This window comes from Drosophila subpulchrella, chromosome X, assembly GCF_014743375.2.
Source record: "Drosophila subpulchrella strain 33 F10 #4 breed RU33 chromosome X, RU_Dsub_v1.1 Primary Assembly, whole genome shotgun sequence".
NCBI classification, from domain to species: Eukaryota; Metazoa; Arthropoda; class Insecta; order Diptera; family Drosophilidae; genus Drosophila; species Drosophila subpulchrella.
The window spans coordinates 27590786-27613457 of record NC_050613.1 but is presented as its reverse complement, the minus strand read 5'-3'; the positions used below and the strand labels follow the sequence as shown (position 1 = coordinate 27613457).

Genomic DNA, 22672 nt, shown 5'->3' with positions numbered 1-22672 from the left:
TAAGTGCCATTGGGGCTTGAAACACTGGAATATGGAACGAGTAGAGCTTATTTTGTAATCTTTGCAAATAAGAAAGCTAATTGCAAATAAAAATACAATGTGTTTCTTTTAATTACAAGTTCTTCTTGACTTGCTTGGCTAAATCTTATATGGTTATATATTTACATGGTTTTGTTGCTTATACTTATTATCAAGTTTTTATATTATTTACATTTTATTAATGGCTTGGAATTTATTAAGAAAGTTTATGATATTATTGGGGTTGTTACTTGTAGGGCTTGTAGATAGTATAGATTCTAAACTAACCAATGGAATATATGTTGCCAAAGAGTTGGGAACATATGTAAGCCAGCCAAAATTAAAATACCAATTGCTAGCTCTCGGAACCGGAGTAGCAATCTTTTTTGTGGGCATCTTTAATCCATTTGTTGTGGGATATAGATTTTTTCAAAACATTTTTTGAAAACGTTTCTTTGTTCTTTTCTCATTGAGTTTCCGTTTTGCCAAAAGATTTTAAATTAAAAACCGCTTATGTTCCCCAAAACCACCGTTCCATCCCTTAAATTCTGCTACAATACTTAATTAGTGTTCACTGTAGTCCAGGCGAAAATAATGACTTTGGTATTACTTACGCAGATATATTTGGTATATTTGCGCGCTCTGGTCACTCTGCATCTGCACGTGTATTTTTGTGTGGCAACAACATTTGCTACTAGTTTAAGTGCCGAAAAATCGCAGAAAACATGGTCAGTTCGGAGCCAAAAGGACCTGCCAAGGTGGCCAAAACGACCTCGCCGGGGAAGCCCGCCAATGGACAGAAATTTAAGCCCGGCGGAGCTGGTGGCGCCAGGAAATTCGACAAATCCGGCGGAGGGCCGGGCAAAAAGTTCGACAAACCAGGTGCAAATGGTCCCAGGAAGTTCGACAAGTCCGGATCCGGGGCCTTCAAGAAGTTCGACAAACCCGGGCCAGACGGCGCCAAGAAGTTCGGCGGCGGCGGCGGCAACAAGTTCGCCGAGGGCAACAAGTTCCGGGGAAAACCACAGGCACAGCCACAGGCGCCGGCAGAGGGCGAGAAACAGGACTGGAACAAGTTCAAGCAGGAAAAGAAGGACCTCAAGCTCAAGCGCAAGAGCTCCAAGGACACCTACGAGATCACCAAGGAGGCCAAGCAGATCTACGAGAAGCTGCGATGGTGAGGTTCCCCAAAAAAATCTCGAGGGACATTTAAATCAGAATTTTAAGAACTACAGGCGTGCCTCTCCTATTTCCATTTCCACAAAGTTTAAACATAGTATAGGACAATATATTCCATATCCATAAACAGCTTCCGTTCCCTTTCCCTATCCCTATCCTACATAGGATCAATGATCACTGCCCAATCTACTCTTCCTATAATTAAGATTATATATATAGTTTATATTACCTTTCCTTGCATTATAAAAACATTCACTATGATTATTAACATAATTTCATCATGCAGCCGCAAGACGGAGAACAAGGACAAACTGGTGGAGCAGATATACAAGGTGCTCAACGTGGGCGACACCATCTCGAAGGTGGTCAAGGCCCACGACACCGCCCGCGTGCTCCAGTGCATGCTGAAGTACGCCTCGCCGGCTCTGCGGGCCGAAATCTCCGAGCAGCTGCTGCCCTTCACCGTGATCATGTGCCAGTCGAAGTACGCCCAGTTCTGCGTTCAGCGGATGCTTAAATACGGCTCCCCGGCCACCAAGTCGAAGCTGGTGGACAGCCTGTACGGCCAAATTGTCCGTTTGGCCGGACACAGCATTGCCAGCGGATTGCTAGACACGATGTACCAGAGTGCCACGCCCCAGCAGCGCATCCATATGCGTCAGGAGTTCTACGGCGATCTGTATCGAAAGGCCAAGGATTCGAATGTCAAGACACTGAGCGACACCTACAAGGAGGCCACAAACATGAAGGCCTCCATCCTGGGCTCGGTGAAGGCGAATCTGGACCATGTGGCCAACAAGCAGCTGGTGGACAGCTCGCTGGTGCACGCCGTAATGCTAGAATACCTGCGCGCCTGCGACGAGGATGAGGAGAAGCTGGAGGAGACGGTCACTGCGTTTGCGGCCCTGGTGCCCCACATGCTGTCCACCAAGGAGGGCAGCGAGGCGGGCGTTATCTGCTTCTACAAGTCCACGCCCAAGAACCGACGAGTGAGTAAACAGTAAGTCGGAGATGTTATAGAAAAAGTCTAATGTATTTGACATTCCCCGACAGGCCATCATCAAGAACATCAAGGAGCACCTGCTGAAGATCGCCACCCACGAGCATGGCCACGTCTTTCTTATCTCGCTGCTAAACTCCCTGGACGACACCAAGGCCACCAAGAAGGCCATCTACGACCATCTGCACGGCGATCTGAAGACGCTGGTGGGCAACCAGTATGGACGACGAGTTGTCCAATGGCTAGTGGCCCCGGGCGATACCACATGCTTCCACCCGGAGTTCATTCGCGTGGTGGACGAGGGTCTGGCCTTTGGCAAAAAGGAGAAGGAGCTGCGTCGCAAGGAGATCTTCGAGCAGATCGAGGCGCCCATTGCACAGGCCATCGCCGAGGAGGCGGACTTCTGGCTGTCCAACAGCCACATTGGCCTGGTCACCGCCGACATTCTTAATCACAGTGAGTGCTCACAACTCTTTTGGGAACAAAAACGAGAAATGTGTTCTAATCGCTTGCTTTTCTTTTTTTTTCTGCCCTTCAGTTCAAGGCGAATCCTATGAAAAGGCGGCTGCAGCCCTCGCCCAAGTGGTTGCCCAGCCGGATTGGCGCATTTCAGCCGATGCCGCTGGGCCCGTGCCGCAGGACAAGAAGAAGCCCCACAACGATGTGGAGGCCATCATAGCCGAGGCCACCAAACAGCGCAGGAAGCTGCTAAATGCCGATAGCAGCAGCAGCAGTAGCAGTGACGAAGGAGATGAAGATGGGGATGAAGAAGAAGATGGCGAGAAGGAGCCGCAGACGGGTGAGGATGAGGATGAAACCGAGCCGGAGCTGAAGAAGACCAAAAAGGAGGCCAACAAATCAAAGGCAAAGGTGGAGGAGCCGGCGGCTGCTCTGGTCATCGGAATAGAGGAGGCCGGCATGCACATTGTGTTAAAGAAGATCCTCAAGAACGATGGCAAACGCGAGGGCCATCCCTTCAGCCAAAAGCTCCTGCAAAGCCTGTCCACCGATGTGGTGAGTACTTGCATTTCATATATCCAACTCTACAGATCAATAAGCCTATAAACATCTTTCAATCCTGAGAAATAAGAACACTCTAATTGCGTTCAAGTAATTTTTTATTTATTGTTAAAGGACATGATAACATTACTATTATAAAGAACGCATCGTATGTATGCTAAATCGATCAGTGCTTTAGAATGCGTTTTGATAAATTGAGTACTTCTTTATTTAATAAATGTTTCAATAATATTATTTTATCAATAAGTAGTTGCCTAGGTTTCTGTTCCCTAACTCTACCTACGATTCCCTTTTGCAGCTCAAAGTCTGGCTGGGCGTGAACCGCTCCTGTTTCGTGCTGCTGAAGCTGGTGGAGGAGAGTCCCGCGCTGCTGGAGGACTGCAAGAAGGCCATCGCGGCGGAGAAGAGCCTGAGCCAGACGCTCGTGAAACAGAAGACGCTCGGGGCCAAACTGCTGGCCGCCAAGCTGAACATTGGCAAATGAAAACCCCTTTTAGCTTAGAAAAACCTAACACTTTAAAATACATAAATCTATATTGAAATGACTGTATATTCCGTTTTATTCATGTGAAGAGACGCGTGAGCTGTGGAGTCGGTGGTCGAGGGGCTGAGAGAGTCTAGGCCTTGCGCAGGATGATGTGCAGGCCGGAATCGCTGTCGACGATGCCCGACAGCTGGCCGACGTTCAGCTTGAAGGCGGCGTCCTCGAATGAAGCCTGCATCTGACCTGTGATGGGAAAAAGTGGAGGTTAAAAGGGTTGATCATGCTTTCAAGAACCCCTCTCTAAACACTCAAATAGGTAAAATACCTTTAAAGAGCTTTGCTATTCAGTTTCCTGCATTATTTCGTAGAAGTTCAAATAACAAAGTTGCCTACTACAAATTGTGGGTTATATGTATATGGTGTATTATATATAACTTGATAGGATGAGTTAAATGGTGTTCTATATATAATTCGATAAGAAACATCAAATTTAGGAACGGTGCTAATGCTTAAGCTATTATATTATTGCGGTTACATACTTAAAAGCATGAATTTGACCCGAAAAATGTAAATAAAATCTATGTTCTTGCCGAACATCTTTGAAAATAAAAATCTACAAAACTAGGCGAATATATACTAGGAAAATAACAGAATTATTCAAAAAATCCGCCATTTTGCAAAGGATAATTTCGACTGTGGAAGATAAACCTTGCTAAACCGAGACTCCTTTGAACCTAGTGTTAATCAGATCCTGGAGAGCACTATTTGCTGCTCCTGCAGAGCTCTAAGGAGCTATTTGGACTTACCTCTGCCGAACTTTCCAAGGTCGCCGCCCCTCTTGGCGGAACTGCAGTCGGAATAGGAGCGGGCCAGCTCGTCAAAGGTGGCCTCCTGGTTGACGATCTTGTTGCGGTAGACCTCCAGGAGCAGCTGGGCCTCCTCCTTGGTGCGGGTGATGTTCGCCTCGCGCCACGAGCTGGGGCGCCGGCTGCCCTTGTGCTTCACCAGCAGATGGAGGCACTGCACCTCGTCGGGGGCATCTCCCCCGGCCGCGGATCCGGATGCGGAGCCGGATCCGCCGCCGCCACTCTTCTTGGCCGGCTCCGTGGGCTGGTCCCACTGCGATTCCTTGGTGTGCACATTCAGGTAATAGCTCAATCCTGCAAAATGCCAACATTTTAGCGTGGCCATCAGATTGCGAATTTCTCTGAACGAATAGTTGCGGTTTTTCTGCCGCCGCCCAGCTACGTTGCTTACCCGTGTAGCGGCTGGTGCGCTTCTCCCAGCCCTCGGGCAGTTGTTCGGCATCTGGCATGGTGGTTTGGCTTTATTTTACAATAAAAGTGCAAATATTTAATTGTTTCAACAATCCACTAGAGATGCAAGCCCAGTGACCGCGGTTATCGATAAATGATGCCGGTTCTGACTCAGGTATCATGAGATGGAAACATCGATAGAAACACTATTGTTTCACGGCGACTATCGATTAATAATAATTATTAAATAAGTATTAATAATATTATTAGTTAAATATATACATAATAGTTAATACTCTCCTAAAATCAGTTTCCCCTTCTCCACCACAATAGCGCGATCAAATGTTACATTCCAGCGAACTTCTAACAGCAATGTTAAGATACAACAACAAAATAGTATTCCAAAATACCAAAAATATACCACAAGTATCGATAGTCGATAGCACCACCATGGGAGGGTGTCCCCACTATTTACGGTGTGTGAACTGGCTAACTAAAGAAATACACGTAAAAAATTATTGTATTTTTCTATTTTAGCAAAAAGCTTACATTAATAGAACAGTTAAAAAAATTGATACTTAAAATAAGCTAAATATTACATAAATTCGATGTAATTTTAATATATTTAATTAAGTTACAAAAATTTGGTATGCTTTAATATATGATCACTATAACTTATGAATTCGGTTATAAGCAGTATTTCTAAATTTTTTAAAGTAAAATTTAAATTCAATTTATTACCCCCTAAACTATTCAAAACTTATTTTTAATAAATCAGTATATATATGTATAAACTGATTTATTTTTTTGTTTATTAACAATTTATACTCCAACCTGAAACACGAACGAATTGCAATTTTTCTAAATGTTTATTCAGGGGATTAATAAAAATAAAATAAATACGTGGCATTTGTACAATTAGTTTTAGTGTTTTTTCTTTCGATTTTATTACAGGCTAGCTTTAAGTAGGTTAACATTTTAAAAGGACTAGCACAAGGAGTAATAGTAATCCTCTCAGCTCAGCGTATATAAATATTGCGTATTTGTAGGCATATATATATTTGCATTATATATATCTATAAGGTTTTCTCGTAAAGAGTGGGCGAATACTTGGCGTTGTTGGAGTTGTTAGCTAATTAGTTAAGGGCGGGAGCAAGTGAGCTAATAAAAAAATTTAAATTAATTATACAAAACAATTAAATACATTTTATAAAAGTACAAACACGTTCTTCTTGCGATCTGATGGGTATTTTGTTTATGCTTACGTTTCTGTTCGTTTTTGTTTCTGTTTCTTTTCGATACGGTTTTGCTTTGTCATGTGTGTTGGGGCAGCTGCTCTGTCACGGCAGCTGCCCAAGCCCCTTCCCGCGAGCCACCCAACAGATGTCCAATTTAATTCTTTAAAATAAACCTACACCTCGAAGGGGCTCCTCTAACTTGTTAAAATTAAGTTAACACCTCTAAGGTGCTTTCATCCATTTTACAAAACTAAAATAGCATCTAAAAGGCGCTTCTTTAAGTTCTTAATAATAAATGCACACCCGCAAGGCGTTTCTTTAGCTCCTGTAAAATGCAGTGCACACTCTAAGTCGCTTTTTTTAATTATACAAATGAATTCGAGGCCTTAAAGGCGCTCCCTTTAAGTTATAAAAGTTAAAAGTACACCTTGAAGTCGGTCTTTTTGATTTGTAGAAACTAAGCTCACACCACAAGGGCTGTGCATAAATTAAGAACACATTAAAGAACCCCTCGACAATGCTCCTTCAGTTGCCTGAAATTATAAATACACCTTGAAGGCGCTCCAGCCGTGGAAGCACTTGGTAAACCGGCGCGACTCCTTGTTCTTCATCGTGAGGAAGAGTTTCCTCGGCCTCTCCGGCTGCTTAATCCGCATGTGCTGGATGTACACCTGGGCGGACTTGTAGGCCAGCTTCACCTCCACCTCGCTGCAACGCGGCCCCATCCACAGGAAGACGTGCTCGCCGTTATCCAGGATCATTATGTCGTCGTCGGCCAGATCGTCCTGGCAGAAGTCGGCGCACTTCTCGGCCACCGTGTAGTAGCCCCGCTCGTTGGAGCACCGGAACAGCCGCGTGTAGTCCATGTACTCCGCGTCCGTGTCGTAGGGCTTGCGACCGCCCAGCGCCACCCAGAAGAAGTTCTCCGGCTCGTCGCCCTCGTTAAGAATCTGTGAAAAAGTGTTTGGTAGGTGAATGAAGAATATCTCACTAGTTAAATAAAAGGATAAAAGGGATTGTTTGGGTGAACTACAGGACTAAATAGAACTCCTACCTGCAGGCTAACCCAGGGTGAGTTGAACATCTGCTCGGCAATATCCTGGACCAGCTTGGCCTCCTCGTTGCAGGCTTTGCTACCTATCCACACGTATACAATCCCCGACTGCGATTCGTCCTCCGTTTCAAATGGCACATGGAGTATATAGCTGAAATGAAAATGATACAAAATATTACAATGTTAACAAATACATGTACTTCAACAGTTCGCCACATACAATATTTAGTTTTGTTTATCTTTTCACAAAAATACTGGTCATACATATCTCTTAAGACTTAAAAAATTTCAAAGTTAAACAATGATAAGACAAGAAAGTGGGTCCCACGGGTTGCTATGTCACAAAATAAACAAGCTAAGTGGAATTTAAGCCACGCCATACTCACCAGAAGGCCGAGTTGAGATGCACTGCATCCGGATTGATTTGGATAAGGCGCGTGGTCAATGCACCGCCGTTCGATCGCAGATGGAAGAACTCCACGGGCGACTTACCCTTCGCCGTGAGCGCCTTGTCCTTTCGCTTGCCGGTGTGGATGATAAACTTGCGCTTGAAGTGCGACATGAACTTGAGGTTCTCCTGTTGCTGAAAGATCCGCACCACCTCCAGTTCCTCGCCGAACATCGCCTTGAATTTCTTCTGCAGCGTAAAGGTAAACGTGAGCCAACCCATGTTGCCGGCATTGCGTCCCTGCCAGAAGTAGACGACGCACTGGATCTCATCCTCCGGCTGATTGTTGGCGCTGAGTTTACTCTCATCCGCGGCTGGGTTAGCACCATCTTCAGGGCCAATTTCTGGCTCCTCAATGGGAATGCAATAGCGACACAGGAACACGTAGCATTCGCCGGTGTAAAATCGACCCAATTCCTCCTCCGGCAGCCGGACAAACTTCTTGTTCTCCAGCACAAAGGCCTCCATCATCTCCAGATCGTAGTTCCACTCCTCCTCCAGCTGTTCCGCCTCTGCCAAAGGCATGGCCGACTGCCGGGGCATGAAGAGGGCGGCCAGATCCGTGCGCGTCTCCTGCTGGCGGGCCCATTGTGTGAGATTAGCCCCCGTCTTGGCCACCGACTTGGCTGTCCGTGTGAAGTCCACGGCCATTACCTCGTCCCAGCCAGCGAATTTGGTGCGGAAGATCTGCATTTCATTGCCCTCGGGCACACGCATTACCAGCGCATAGTCCGGGCGATCCATCATGTTGAAGAGCTCCCGGCTCAACTTGACGGCGGCCGCTCGGACCAATCTCGTCGACTTCTTGCCAAACCAAACAAACAGATCCGTATAGCAATCGAGTATATAGACGTGCTTGCTGTTCAGCAGGGTGTGGCAGAGTTTCTGCTCAGGTAACTCCACTTGCGGCAGCTCCAGATATCCCATGCCCAGTTGCACCTGGTAGAGGCGTGGCTGCACTGGCTGATAGTCCTCTGGAACGTGCTCCTTTGGAGGCTCGGCGGCGGCTCCCTCCTCCGGCGTCATGTCCAGTCCTTGCCAGAACTCCGGACTTTCTTCGCCCTGCCGCTCCAACTGGATCTCACATTTGTTTTTCCGCTCCGTTTTGCTAATCTTCTCCGCCATCAATCTGGCCTTGGAGTTCAACGTGTTTTTCGATCTCTCGCCTAGCCAAATGTAAATGTGGGTGCCCAAATCCAGGACGAAGGCGTGCCGGGGATCCAGGGACGTGACCAAAGGAGCCACAGGCTCCAGATGAATAGTGGCGCCATAGGCGTGCACCAAATACAACCTGGTGATATGTATCATCTCCTCAATGGTATAGAAACCAGTGGCCGTTCGCCCGCCCTCGATGTAGATGACTTCCGTTTCAAATAGGGCCAGAAACTCTTCGGACTCGTCGCCCTGCTCCTCGCGAATCGTACGACACCGTGCGCCCAGAAAGTTCCTCAGGTTCACTGCATGGATAGCAGCGCAGGCACGTTTATCTAGGGTGGCCTCATTGCCGATCCAAAAGTATATCTCCCAATCAAGCAGGCCAAGGTCATCAAACTTGGTCTTGAGGACTATGTAGCAATCGCCCTCATAGAATTTGCCATGCACCACCTCCTCAATTTTGTTGGGCAGGAAGTTCTCGATCTCCCAGATGGTCAGGCCCGGCAGCTGGCCATCTTCCTTCTCGAAGAACTTGGAGTAGTCCAGTTGCGGCTTCTCCAGCGACTCGTCCCATCTCTTCGGCTTTAGGGACTCTGGTTTGCCGTCCTCGGGCAGAGCACCCGCCTCGTTATCCTTGTCCTTGGCCACATCCTTCATGCCCTTGAGCACCTTGGCAGCATCCTGATCGCCCTCGCTGCGCGGACCGCGCCTCAAGCGGATCTTCCTTGCCGTCGAATCCTTGGGCGTGGCCGACGATGGCATTGAAGGGGGCACAGCAGCGCCAGCTAACCGCAGCTGGGTTTGCAGACTAAAATCTATGTTGTAGAACTCCAGGCTGGTGGCTTTACTAGCCTCACTTGGCTTGGGTGGCATCACTAGCTCTGGATTGTTGCGCAAGTCCAGCTGATCCAGTCCCTCGAGCAGGTGAATGGCATCGGGCAGGGTTATCAGCCGATTACAGCTCAGGTTGAGCTGTTTCAGAGCACCGCATCGGCAGAGACCCTCGGGCACCATTTCCAGCAGATTGTTGGCCGCCGAAAAGACCTCCAGAGCACCCAGTTTGCCAATGCCTGAGGGTATGCCCTCGAAATTCAGCTTATTGTCGTTAACCAGCAATCGCCGCAGCTTGGGCAGTTTGCAGAGAGCGGCGGGCAGGGCCACCAGTTGATTCCGCGATAGATTGAGCGACTCCAAGCGCTGCCACAGCTCCACACCGGCACTCAGCTCGCTGAGCTCGTTGTCGCTCAGATTCAGCCGCACCAGGGTAACCACATTGTAGACGCAGTCGGGCAGCTTGGGCAGCGAATTGTGCGACAGGTCCAGCTCGTAGAGATTGGCCAGGCTGTCCAAGCTGGTGGGGAAATTAAGGAGCGTGCGCTGCGTACCGCTCATCTTGAGGACCTCCAGGCTCTGCAGCGAGGGCAGCTGGCGCAGTTGGAACAGCTCGAGCGGATTGTGCGACAGGTCGAGCGTTTTCAGGTTGATCAGACGTCGCGTCTGCGGTGGCAATGTCTCCAGTCGGTTGTGCGACAGATCCAGGAAGAGAAGATCCGTGAGATGGATGAACAGCGGCGTGGGTATGGTCTCAATCTGATTGTTGCTCAGGTTGAGCACGATCAGGTTCTTGGCCCGCTCCAGGCCCTCGGGCACCTCCTTTAGCTTGTTGTGCGACAGATCGAGGGTGGTCAGCTCCTCCAGGTGGAACAGTTCCGGCGGTATGCCGCTGTTCTTCAGCTTATTGTGCCGCAGGTCGAGGGAACGCAGGCATGTCAGCTCCGTCAGCTCGCCGAAGATCTTCTCCAGGCGGTTGTGGTTCAGCGACAGGTGCTCAAGCTTCTGCAAATGGCCCAGCTCCTCGGGAATCTCCGCCAGCTGCGTGCGATCCAGTGTGAGCCACTGCACCCGCGACATCTGCCGCATAGAGCTGGGGAATGTTGCCTGCAATCGAATCGATCATATTTCAGGATTATCTCTTCCACCGGAGTTATGACTAATGCCCCAGGTTTTGTGTGTTTTCGTGTGTGTGCTTTTCGGTGACCTGTTTTTTTTGCTTTTTTCTTCTTTTTTTTTTTTAGAACCCGAACCCGTACCCCATCTCCGAAAAAACAACAACACTGCGGGCGGATCTGGTTTGTTGTACTCACGCTGAAATCATTTTTCGTAAAGTCCACACCGCGCACAAACGGCAGCACGCTCATTTTGACCACATAAAATGTTATATTTGTTATATATTTTGGGCTCAAGCTGCTGGCCCTGTTTTTCGTTTCTTCTTCTTTATTTTGTTTTTTTTGCACTAAAAAAAAGAAGAAGACTAGCTGGTGACCGTCCACCGCTCGGCCATGCAAACGGCTTGACTGCGCGACGCCCCTGTGTATGCAGCATGCAGACCTGGTCACACTGAGCGCGTTAGCCAACACTGGAGTGTTAGAAATCACATGCGGCACACTCGCGTATCTTTAAATAGGTGTGGGTACATAACACTTTAAGGAGTTGGTCACGATAAATACGCCTTTTGTGGCCTTAATTGTTTTTAAAGTAATATCATTATTTGGACCTCACACTTTTACGTTATCAACATGGGATTTTTATGTTTTTCACAGTTGCTAACTGATTGGCCATCATTGTTCAACTTAGGGTGTAAATCAGTGTGACCCTTTATGGCGCACTATTTTTTTATTTTTTAAAATTTAACTGAAAATGTAGTAGCTTATAATTCTTTAAAAAAATTAACGTAAGTTTTGAGAAGTCTCTTAGTTCGCTAAAGATATCAATGAAAAATACAAATAAACAGGCGAAAACGTTCTCTAATTTTACAGAATTTGTGAGCTCAAATTTAAATAAAATTGATTAAGCTCTGGCTTAAAATTAAACATAAATAATAAAGCTAATTTTTTAACTAAAAAGAAAAATGGCTACAGCCTTTTTTAGTGCATGCTAGCGCACAACTGCCGGTCACACTGCTGGGGGTTCGGTTTTTTCGGAGGTCCTTTTCGTCCTGCAAAAAAAAACAGCATAATCCAGAGGGTGTGACCAAATTGAACGACACGAAATTTTCATACTTTGCCCAGTCTTCGGAATGTGAAGGTCCTTGCTCGTGTGTTGTGTTGCCTTTTCCCCGAAATTGAAAAAACAAGAAATTAAAACTCTCAATAGATTCGAACATTACAAACCCGATTGCATTGCAAGTGTTGAAAACAAAAGATATTATTAACCAATTTAATGCGAAAAGGCTGAGAGTCTGACAGCTGAAAACGAAAAAGTGCAGCAAAAAGTAATCATTTCGAATTTCTGCCAAGTGACTTCCCTGGGCTTTGTTTGTTGTGGAAAATTGTGTACCCCCGAAAAAAGGGAGTGTTTTTATTTGGTGTTCCTTCGTCACTAGTTTAAGTGTCCAAATAGTTGGCGAATTTAATTTTTGCCGTTATTTCCTCTGTGTGCTGGTGTATGTGTGTCTGAGTGTTATTGTTGCATTTGTCGTTGCGTAGCAAACGCATTTTGCACTGCGTTAGTGTGTGCGTGTGGGTGGTTGGGGGGTGGCGGATGATAGGGGAGGGGGGCGTGGCAGCGGAAAGTGGGCGCAGCAATTACGAGAGAACTGCCGAAAGGAATAAGGATAAGGAAGAGGAAGCAGCAGGAGCGGGCTGAAGCAAAGCCAGAGCGAACTTATAATCAATAGATATACAAACGCACGCGCAGCCGCGTTACCGTTACTCGCACACTCGCCTCTTTTTGCCCTATCCTTCTTGTTGTTGTCGCTGTTATTGTTGTTGTTGTTGCTGCACTGTTGGACAAAACGAACCAGGAAGAGGAAGACAAGTGAACAAAGTTGCTATTGCGCTGGGCAGCATCGTTCGTCCTCAATCAAAATCATGTAAAAAAAAACGGAATTAGGAAAGCAATAGAAATAAAATAGAAAATAAAATAAAAGAAAACACCCGCGTTCGTGTCGTTAAAGTTTTAAACGTAACAACCAACATGCAAATCCATCAACCGGCAATCCCAGTAGTTTGTTTTTTAATTGAAAAGAGCCCGCAAGTGTGGGGGCAACCTACTTATTGAGCAATTAAGGCCATGCCCACGCATGCACGCCCACATATGTATGTATGTGTGTGTACATACAGGAGCCGTTATTTCGAGTATGCCAAAAAGTGGGGTTAAAATCGCCAACGCAGATCCCTATAGAGCATGAAGAAGAAGAAAATAAGACTACTTCCTTTTACATATTTTAGCGAATTTTCAAATTATCGCCAATTTGTTGAGTTTAATTTTTAAATATACATATGTATGTATATGCAGAAATGGGAGTGTGATGTTTGTGTATCATTCAAAATTATAAAATAAAACCTTAAGTTCAATCAGATTATATGTAGCTTTATATGGAAGCTTTACAATCATATAGTGTATAAAGTCAGGAACACATTGGTAGGAAACCAAACAAAGAAGTCTATTTTTTTTATTCATATTCCTTATAAAGTACTTTAAAACTAATCATTAAATGTGTCGGTCCGCCCACAGAACTATAACACCTCGAGAATTCTGATTGAATAAATAGCTTTTAGCCATGTTTGTTGGCAGCAATTTGCCACGCCCACATTCATTTTTAACAAGTTGTATTTTTTTGGTCTTTACAAATTTGTTTTGAATATATCAACATTTTTTTGAACGTAAAGTTACCCACTATATTGTTCTATTCACAAAGACGACTCCTTCTGGTATGCTACATTTTTCTGAAACGTTAGCATTTTTTCTCTTTATTATTGGGCATACTCATAAATATTATCGTTTTCTAACAAACAACTAACGAATTCATTTAATTTTTCAGTGTTAAATCTCTAATCTGCTGGGAGAGCTAAGTTTATAGAGGTTAAACCCTTATCTGTCGCTAGTGAAATCTTTCCAAAGAGTACTTTGGATGATAGAATTGATTAGAAGAGTTTTTGAAAAATAAACCGCTCAGAATTCCCAATCAGATTACTTTGAATTGGGTGTAAGCTCTTTGAACATTAAACAATAACCGGAGCCTTCGGTGCCTCAGAGAATTTATATTAATTAAGAAACGTGCACTTCTGGTTACTTAATATCCTTTCTCCCCCCTGCTTTCTTCGCCCCTTCTCCAGTGCACGTCAATTTGGATTCGGTGTCAAGAGGTTAGGAAACTCAGGCCCGTGAGCACGCAGCAGGAAAACGCGCAGCAACGAGGGAAGGAAAACCGTCAGGAGCAACAAAGGACAGGAAGAGCAGGCACACATTCCGATTCCAGAAGGGGGAAAGCCGTTGGAAAGCAGGCCAGGATGGGCGACTATCACGAGTTCACGGACCAGTACAAGGTGCCGGTGATAGCGAAGCTACTCCACGCCCTGCCCCACTACAACATTACGTTCCACAAGATCAACAGCACGTTCCGGCCCAACGATGAGATCTACCTGGAGGTTAGTGAACTATGTATACTCAAGGACTCGCACTAAATCTCTCATATTAAAAGTATAGTCGAGTTTCCATAACTTGTATTATATATTATAATATACGTTTTATGGACCGATGTTTCTGTTTTTAAACAAGTTCTTTTCATTATATCTTTTTTGATTTGCCTCGAAATTGTAATAATCTAATCTTTATAGTGACATACGTCCGTTTTCTAGGCCGCACATTTTTTAAACTCCAAATTTTCGTATGTTTTCTATGTTTAAAGCCTATTTAATATAAGTTTACATCATATTCAGCTTCAAAATAAGAAAGTGTAGTCCCCTTTTATATATATATACATATATTTATTTAAATAGTGGTTTGGTGGACTTGTCAAAAGTATAAATATAATAATAATTTCACTATAAGTACATTAAAAACCGTTTAAAAACATCGAAAAACAAGAGAGTCTAGTTAACTTTTGAGTAACCACAGCTTTCCCTCGCTTCCTCTTATAGAGCCTGGGCATCTTGGGCTCGGTTCCGGCTGCCCTGCTGATCGTCTCGCTGCTGGGACTGCTCTTCTATCTGATGACCCGCTGCTGCGACCGGAAGCCCCGACCAGCCCACTCGATCACCAGCCTGAAGGTGGCCCTGTCCATCGTGACGGTCATGTGCTGTGCGGCAATCGGATTGGGACTGTATGGCAACGATGATCTGCACAACGGACTGCTGGAGGTGCTGACGGCGGGCAGGAAGGTGGACAACCTGGTCACCACCATCCGCAACCAGACGCACATCCTCGAGAACACGCTGACGAATCGCATAAGGCCGCAACTGGTGGAACTGGCGGACATCTTCGATCAGCCAGTGTCGAATCAAACGGCCCTCTCCAAGCTCTTTGTATCGCTGAATATTGTCCAGGGAAATGTTACTTTGGCCACCAATGCGGCCAGTGATATCCGACGACCCCTGATGGGCATCTCCATGACGCACTTCCTCACGGTAAGCCCTATTCAAGACCAAAAATGCTGACTACCAAATACCAAATTTTGTAATTCCCATTAGCGTGGCGATCAATGGGAACTGATACGCTGGCCGGGAACGGTGGCCACATTGGCCCTGCTCCTTGTCCTGTGCGCCGTGCTGCTGGTGGGCGTGGCCCGGCACTCGCGCTGCGCCCTAATCCTGTTCAGCGTCTGCGGTCTGCTGGCCGTCACCGGTTCCTGGCTGATGTCCGGTCTGTATCTCTCGTCCTCGGTGGCCGTCGGCGATCTGTGCATCTCGCCAGCGGATTTCCTTGTGTCCACGGCACCCCGGGACCTGCCCACGAACGTCCTGCTGCACTACACCCAATGCGAGCCGGGCCACACGAATCCGTTCACCCAGCGGTTGAGGGAATCGCAGAATTCGCTGAACAATGCACGCAGTGCCATGGCCACGGTGATGAAGATATCGCTGGTGCTGTTCAAGTCCTCGGGCCTGCAACCGAAACTGGGTGCGGTGAATGCGGATCTGAATAGCAGCGAGAGATTGCTAACCCAACTGACTGCCCTGGTGGACTGCAAGGCGGTGCATCACAATTTCCTGGCCGCCGCCCGGGGACTTTGCGAGGGGGGACTCCTGGGACTGGTCCTAATGCTGATAGCCAGCTTCATAGCGGCCATTTTGCTGACCATCATGGTGTGGGTGGACTCGCACACGTGGATCTACATACGGAAGCGGAACGACTACGCCCAGGTGGATGAGCCATCGTATATCTCGCACCCGGCACCGCAGAACCATCAGCAGATGATGAATGCCGCCAGGACGTTGCCGCGAAACCATAATGGGTATGTTATAGAAGATCCTCCATAGAAGACCCGTCCCGCCGCCCGATTCCCGCCTCCATTCTCTCGATCTCTCTCTCTATGTTCTGTCTCGTCCCTCTGCTCTCTGTTTTTCCTCTGCTCTTGCGCCATATCTGACATTCCAGGCACTTCAGCCCGCCGGTGATCAGCGGCTCCCACACGCTCCAGCATCCCAGCAAGCGGCAGCAGCACGAGATGATGGCCCACGCCCACATCCAGCAGAACATGCGCGCCATGGGCACCCACACGCTGGGCCGGCTGCCGTCGCACAACCACAGCCCCACCCACATGACCGGTAAGTGGGGACCCGCACCACCCACTCCCGAGAGTTGAATCTCGAATCTCGAATCTCGAACCACACGCCCACTTCTCTATCTGACTTTGCACTGGGAGAAAAGGCGACCTAAGTAATTGAATGTAGTACAAAAATAGACAGAAGAAATATCCAAGTGATTCCACTAAATTCAAATATTTAAAATATGATGAAATATGATTGAAATATATTATATTTAATATCAAAGATAAATGTTATGGAGTGGGTTCACTCCTTATTACCTGAGTAAACTTAAAAAACATTTCGAAAATATTTAAAGAAATCAATAAAACGGAATGTACTGTAGCTAAACTTGACTTAATTCAAACGCGACTGTTATATATATAGTTAATATATTTTAGAAGGATAAGCATCGTAACTTCTAAACTTGTAATAACTAAAATTGAAAATTCTTAAAGTCAAATTGTTGAAGGCGCCTTTTCTCTCAGTGTATGTTTACATATCTATATCAATCTTTGTGTCCATATGTGTATAAAACCCGGAGACCAAATTGAGCTGGCAATTGAAAAGGACTTGCAAGGAAATCGCGTTTACAGTAATACAGTAAAACTTTCAATAAACCATATGTCTGTGAAACGGGTATAACCGTAAAACGAGTTGAATATTTAATGTTTTGTCAATTAAATGGAAATAGTATTGATTTAAAAGTTGTAATTGAATGGTTCGTGACGAAAACCGCTTCATTGCCTGGTTTCGAAAATGCATAACCGATAATTAACCGATTCGTAACCGGTTCAGCTATTTCTAACTGCCAATCAACCGCTCACTTCGCTCTCATTATGTACGTTTCTTCTATATAATCTCATTCCATGCCAAATGCCCGCGCCCATCCAACGATCCACACCATAACCACCATCACCATCACCATTACCATCGATGCGTCGACATCCTGCATTCTGCATCCTGCATCCTGCATCCGCATCCAACTCCACATCCTTCGCCCAACCCGCGCCTATTGCTAATCGTTGTGTGTGTGTGCATTTTTGTAGGTCCCAATAATGGTAAATATGCAACCCTAAGCAAACAATGCAAGACATTGGAAGCGAATGACTTTTACTGAAAACCGTCGCCACCCCCCGCAGCAGCAGCAGTCGCAGCAGCAGCAAACGCCGCCGCCAACATGCCGCCGACCACGCAGGCCGCCCAACAACAGCAACAGCAACAGCAGGCACAGCAGCAGCAGCAGCAGCAACAGCAGCAACAACAGCAGGCACAGCAGCAATTGGGAGGACCACAGCCCATCTACTGCCATCATCCGCATCAGCATCCGCATCCCCATCCGCACCAGCATCCGCACTCGCATTCGGCCGCCGCCGTGGCCGCTGCAGTGCAGCACCAGCACGCGATCTACCATCAGCAGCAGCAACAGCAGGCGCAGCAATATGGCACCTACACCACGGCCGCCCACCACGCACCGCATCATTTGGGGCCGGGCCAGAGCCAGATCTACCAGCAGATCCCGGCCCATTTGGCGCCCCAACTGGCGGCCAATGGGAATCCGCATTCCATATACCAGCCGCTAGTTGCCGTCAGCCAGGGCTCCATATATGTATCCAATTTGGCCACGATGCGGCGCCAGAATAGCCAGGGTGGTCCGCAGATACCGGCGCATCAGCATCCACCCAGCTTGCATCCGCAGCAGCAGCAGCAGCCACCGCCGCCCTCGCAGCAGCAGCAACAGTTGCATCAGCTCAAGTCGCCGCAGCAACACCAGCAACAGTTGCAGCAGCAGCAGCAGCAACACCACCAGCAGCAGCAGCAGCAACACCACCAGCAGCATCAGCAGCCACAGCAGCCACATCACCAGCAGCAGCAACAGCAAAACGAATCGGACGTCATACCCATTAGCACGGCCATGGATGGCGCCATTTATGATCGGGACAAGCAGATCTACAAGTGCTCCACTTTGCGGCAGGGCGGCAAGTTCGATCCCAAGTACAAGCCATCGATACTCAACTGCCCGCTGCCGGAGATCCCCAAGGATGCGGAGCAGCCCAAGGTTGAGTCGATCTACGAGCAGCGCCAGCAGGCCCATCACCAAAACTACTCCAAGTAGGTGTTGTAAGGCTCCCAGCCCGAGTGCCAAACAAGGGAACTTCAAGTTCCTGGCATGGCTGCGCTAGAAATGGTTCAAATGCTATCCAGAAAGCTTGAATTTCATGAATATTTCTCTAATTATATTGAAAAAACTAAGCTTGCGTAGTAACTAACTTTTTAACTTAACATATAATAGAGTTATCCATGTATATAAGAAATATTTATTTAGAACGTTGTTTCAGTTTTTAAAAATCAGTATATAACAATATAGTATTTATTGACTTTATAACACTTTGTTTTTAGCTTTTTAATGACTATTATCTTTTTTTATTTGCTGTAAGTTATAATAATGGTTATTTAAAAATCGTTCTTTGCTAGATTTTAGAATACGATTATTTTATAAGCAAAGCCTTATAAGGGTATAGCTCTAATGGTATTTTCTAACTTTGTCCAGGACCCTGCAGCGTCCGCCGATGAAGTTGCCGCCGCAGATGAAGGCGATTCCGCCGCCGCGCATTGGAACGCCCACCTCGCCGCCACCGCCCGTCGCCCAGCCGCTGGGTGAGGCCAATGGAGGAGTACCATCTGTCCTCCAGAATGGAGGAGGCGGAGGAGGAGGAGGAGGCGGAGGTGGAGGTGGAGTTGGAAACGCCAACGAGGACACCTCGCTGCCGCCGCCGCCGCTGGAGGCGCAAACGGAGGGGACCAAGGGTCGAATGGGACCAGGAGCTGGACCAGGAGCGGCCGCCAATGGCAAGGTCCTGCACAACGGCGGAGGCGGTGGGGGCGTGGCCAGCGGCGGCGGTGGAGCGGTGGACGATGATGATGACCTGCCGCCGCCACCGCCAGCGATAACCGACGAAAGCAACTATGCGGTGACGGAGCTGTAAGATGGCCATGGCCGAAAACGACGAAAAAAACGGAACAAAACCCCAGAAAAGGAAGGCAGAAAACCGGAAATAAGACAGGAATTGGTCAGGACTCGAGATTGGGGGCGTCTTCCTAGAACTCGGATGTAGGATAGATACATATATATCGGTGGGAATCGATGGAATCGGGGGATTGGGACTATGGATTGCTGGAGCGGCGAGTGTTCCTTCTTGATTTGTTGCATTTAACGTATCGTAGCGTAATCGTATCCTAGACCGGAATCCTGCTTTTCGACTTTTGTACATACTAAACACAGGACTATATCCGTATATCCGAGCATCCAAAAGAATGCGGATACAGCGGATATGAATACACAGATACTAGACACGCACAGGCAGACAGACAGACATACAGACAGACAGACGAACGGATATGTAACATATATCAGCGATCTATTACTTATATATAAATATATGTATATCTCCATTTAGGACTCACGGTTATTCCTTTTTGATAATAGCATATTTTTACCAATTTTAATGCGCTAAATTGTCAAAAAAGAAACAATTTTACGGGGGCTAACTTATTGTATTATACAACATTAATCTACAAAAGTATATATATATTGTATATCCTCTACAACCGAAGAACGGGGAAACAAAAACCAAACGATACCATACTGGAAACGAAAGACCGACACTTGAACCTAAAAACCAACCACCACCAAATAATGAAAATCGAATTCGGATCGTAGGCCATAAGTTTCAGAATCGAACTGTAGTAGAAACGATAGCAAAGATTTTTTAGGCACTTGTCGGGAGTCAATTTTTAAGTAGACAACGGGCAACTGAATGGATGGGCAGAGGGGCGTGGCAGGTTCTTGTTTGGTTTTTGGAGATTTACACGTGTTTCATACCTATAATCAGAGTCTCTTTTTACATATTTTCAACCGATTTTCGAAAAGGATTCTCTATTTATTTATTTCTAGAAGTCATTGCATTTTACATAATTTTTTTGTAGTTCTTATTAACCCAAAGCATTTTTAAACCTTCTTTAATATGTGATATATTCGAACTCTAGTCATTCAAATTTTTGAAATACCCCTAAAAAGTTATGCTCAAGATATAGGGGTTTAAAATATTTACTTGTAAAAGTCATCATTATCATCATTTTTAATGGCCTAAGTTCCTGACTGATTGCATTTATACCTACTACTCCTAAAATAAATGTTTATTAAATCGCATGGCAGTGGCGCAGATAAGCCATTCCTTATTTTACGTTATAAGAAAATCGAACCGATATGACCTCGAGTATGCCAAACGTATATTAGTTAATGGACAATTATTTAAGCACCCCAAAGACACGAAGTACTGCTATTGTTAAGATCCCAAAAGGAACCGAATCGAATCGAATCAGCGATGCCCGAGCCACAGCCATTCAGGTGGATACCCCGTTTAGTGCTCGACTCTGTCCTGGGTCTGGGTTGTGCTGCGGACGATCCCAGGATCAATGGATCGGGATCATCACGGGATCAGGATCGGGATCGGGATCGTCCGGGACTGGCGGGCTAAATCGATCGAGGATTTGAGCCTGCAATTTTATTGTGTATCTAACCTAAGCTTAACATGGAATGCATTTATTAAACCTAAACATAAACCAGATATATGTAGATATTTAGTGGGCTAACTGTATATTTAGTAGCTAAACGAAAGGCATATATAGTACTAGCGTAAACAATAACCAAATAGATGAGAGATGAACATTCGACTTGGCATGGAACCGATAGCAATATGAAACTAACACAAAGTACTGCCCCCCCAAAAAAACCAAAACGAAAATAAGAAATAACAGCCGAACAACCGACGAACCAAACTACAAAGTTATATAGATATATACACACAGACAAGCGATATATACACAAATAGATATTATAATAAAATAGTTATAGACAAGATACTTAAGCCTATCGACAACTATATACACCAGCAACACACAGCAAGTATAATCGAAGCATTTTTAGAGGGATTCCCGGAGGCCAACTTCCATCGAGGAGGACGAGGCCAATCAACTAAGTCGAGCCCCGAACACTGCCCACACAGCGAAAGTTCTCAACATTTAACGATCGATCGATCGATCGATCGATCTAGCCGTAATATACACTTAACGACCCTAACTAGAGCGTACTCTCATTGAAATGATCAATTGTAAGATATTAACAATCGGGTACTCGAATCGAAATTGAAATTAACTCAATCGAAAAAAAAACCAGTGACATTTTTAAAGTAAATATGTAAAGATGGTGTAAAGAGAAACGGAAACGGAACAAACTAATCAAGTTTTTTATTCGCTTATTATACAATTACCAGTTATAAAAAACAAGACAGAACTTCTCAGGGGTTCTGGAAAATGCATAAATGAATGGAATCCTTTAAGGATCCCCAAGGCCCCAAACAATGGATTGGAAAACACCGAAAAAACCCGACCCCGAACCCCTTGGGAAGCACTGTTTTGGTCTTAAAAGTTTCGAGCCCAGATTGAAACTCCATTAACACGTATATATAAATATAACACAATTAGTTCGTAAATATATTTCTGTGTTAAATGTTGTCTCCGTACGCGTTGTAGTTATTACAAAAGAAAATCCCTAAAAAAAAAAACCAAGATTAACTCAAAATGCAGAAGAACCGAGAAATGGGCTAAACAAGATCCAAAAAGTAATTCGCATTTTTTTTCGAAAGCTCAACGGCAGCAGCAATAAGGCAAGTTAAGATCGAGTTGTACAACATATATATAAAATATATATATAAATATATAGTATGCATAGTTAAAGAAAATGTAAAGAACAGAGGCATAAATCGAAGCGCTTAGTGGCATATTAATTAACGAGTAAAAATACAAAAATGAACGACAAATGGTAATTCTAACGAATCGTAAGGGCAGTTGAACAATTCTTGTAAGAAGTACGAAATACAAAGATCTACTAAATAAGTGAGTTCCAGAAAACACGCTTTGGCCCGCCAAACTTTTTGGAACTGTTCCGAAAAGCGGGGAAAACCAAATTTCTGGAACGAAAAAAATATTTTATGCGCAAAATCGAAATGAATCGGGTAATTAAAAGAACCGAGATTCCCGTGAAATGAAGATGAATTTCTTTCAAAAGCAAACAGCGGCAAAGTAAAACGCTAAAAAAAAAATCCAACAAAAATATTAAATAAAAATATAAAATTTAATTGCATTAGTTAGATGGAGAAAAGTTGTTTTTATTGGGAGCCACTGAAATGATACGAATTCAAGGTAGGTTCGATTGAGGTCATCAACAAATTGTAC

General features: G+C 45.5%; 4 protein-coding genes across 5 annotated transcripts; 2 read left to right on the top strand and 2 right to left on the bottom strand.

Annotated features, from left to right (window-relative positions):
- The first annotated feature begins 667 nt into the window (after positions 1-667).
- Positions 668-3767, top strand: LOC119557066 (protein penguin). The gene is made up of 5 exons (XM_037869620.1): positions 668-1195; positions 1484-2186; positions 2251-2653; positions 2736-3211; positions 3516-3767. Exons 1-5 carry the CDS (start codon positions 744-746, stop codon positions 3699-3701), a joined length of 2220 nt encoding a protein of 739 aa, XP_037725548.1. The 5' UTR covers positions 668-743; the 3' UTR covers positions 3702-3767.
- On the bottom strand, positions 3748-5112 carry LOC119557068 (putative peptidyl-prolyl cis-trans isomerase dodo). Its single transcript, XM_037869621.1, has 3 exons — positions 4959-5112; positions 4508-4861; positions 3748-3944 (listed from the first exon to the last, which is right to left on the bottom strand). Exons 1-3 carry the CDS (start codon positions 5014-5016, stop codon positions 3835-3837), a joined length of 522 nt encoding a protein of 173 aa, XP_037725549.1. The 5' UTR covers positions 5017-5112; the 3' UTR covers positions 3748-3834.
- Positions 5113-5861: 749 nt separating this feature from the next.
- LOC119558058 (protein flightless-1) lies at positions 5862-11165 on the bottom strand. Its single transcript, XM_037871208.1, has 4 exons — positions 10997-11165; positions 7636-10790; positions 7250-7400; positions 5862-7145 (listed from the first exon to the last, which is right to left on the bottom strand). The coding sequence occupies exons 1-4, from the start codon at positions 11048-11050 to the stop codon at positions 6735-6737; spliced, it is 3771 nt and encodes a 1256-aa protein (XP_037727136.1). The 5' UTR covers positions 11051-11165; the 3' UTR covers positions 5862-6734.
- Positions 11166-11910: 745 nt separating this feature from the next.
- Positions 11911-22587, top strand: LOC119558248 (protein tweety). Of its 2 annotated transcripts, XM_037871573.1 has the most exons (8): positions 11911-12123; positions 13970-14281; positions 14774-15259; positions 15323-16086; positions 16230-16399; positions 17428-17439; positions 17521-18490; positions 18930-19365. In XM_037871573.1, the coding sequence occupies exons 2-8, from the start codon at positions 14144-14146 to the stop codon at positions 19363-19365; spliced, it is 2976 nt and encodes a 991-aa protein (XP_037727501.1). In that variant the 5' UTR covers positions 11911-12123; positions 13970-14143. The 2 variants fall into 2 exon arrangements, with proteins under 2 accessions (XP_037727501.1, XP_037727502.1); XM_037871574.1 differs by lacking the exon at positions 11911-12123 and having other exon boundaries at positions 14144-14281; positions 18930-22587.
- Positions 22588-22672: the final 85 nt, after the last annotated feature.

Bases quoted from the DNA above. Each gene is read 5' to 3' on its own strand.
- LOC119557066 (XM_037869620.1), top strand. From the start codon at position 744: ATGGTCAGTTCGGAGCCAAAAGGACCTGCCAAGGTGGCCAAAACGACC. The intron at 1,196-1,483 runs GTGAGGTTCCCC...TTCATCATGCAG, and splicing joins ATCTACGAGAAGCTGCGATG to CCGCAAGACGGAGAACAAGG. The intron at 3,212-3,515 runs GTGAGTACTTGC...TCCCTTTTGCAG, and splicing joins AAAGCCTGTCCACCGATGTG to CTCAAAGTCTGGCTGGGCGT.
- LOC119557068 (XM_037869621.1), bottom strand. From the start codon at position 5,016: ATGCCAGATGCCGAACAACTGCCCGAGGGCTGGGAGAAGCGCACCAGC. The intron at 4,862-4,958 runs GTAAGCAACGTA...GGCATTTTGCAG, and splicing joins GCGCACCAGCCGCTACACGG to GATTGAGCTATTACCTGAAT. The intron at 3,945-4,507 runs GTAAGTCCAAAT...TTCCCATCACAG, and splicing joins CCTTGGAAAGTTCGGCAGAG to GTCAGATGCAGGCTTCATTC.
- LOC119558058 (XM_037871208.1), bottom strand. From the start codon at position 11,050: ATGAGCGTGCTGCCGTTTGTGCGCGGTGTGGACTTTACGAAAAATGAT. The intron at 10,791-10,996 runs GTGAGTACAACA...ATTCGATTGCAG, and splicing joins TTACGAAAAATGATTTCAGC to GCAACATTCCCCAGCTCTAT. The intron at 7,401-7,635 runs GTGAGTATGGCG...TTTTCATTTCAG, and splicing joins CATCTCAACTCGGCCTTCTG to CTATATACTCCATGTGCCAT.
- LOC119558248 (XM_037871574.1), top strand. From the start codon at position 14,144: ATGGGCGACTATCACGAGTTCACGGACCAGTACAAGGTGCCGGTGATA. The intron at 16,087-16,229 runs GTATGTTATAGA...CTGACATTCCAG, and splicing joins TTGCCGCGAAACCATAATGG to GCACTTCAGCCCGCCGGTGA. The intron at 18,491-18,929 runs GTAGGTGTTGTA...AACTTTGTCCAG, and splicing joins CATCACCAAAACTACTCCAA to GACCCTGCAGCGTCCGCCGA.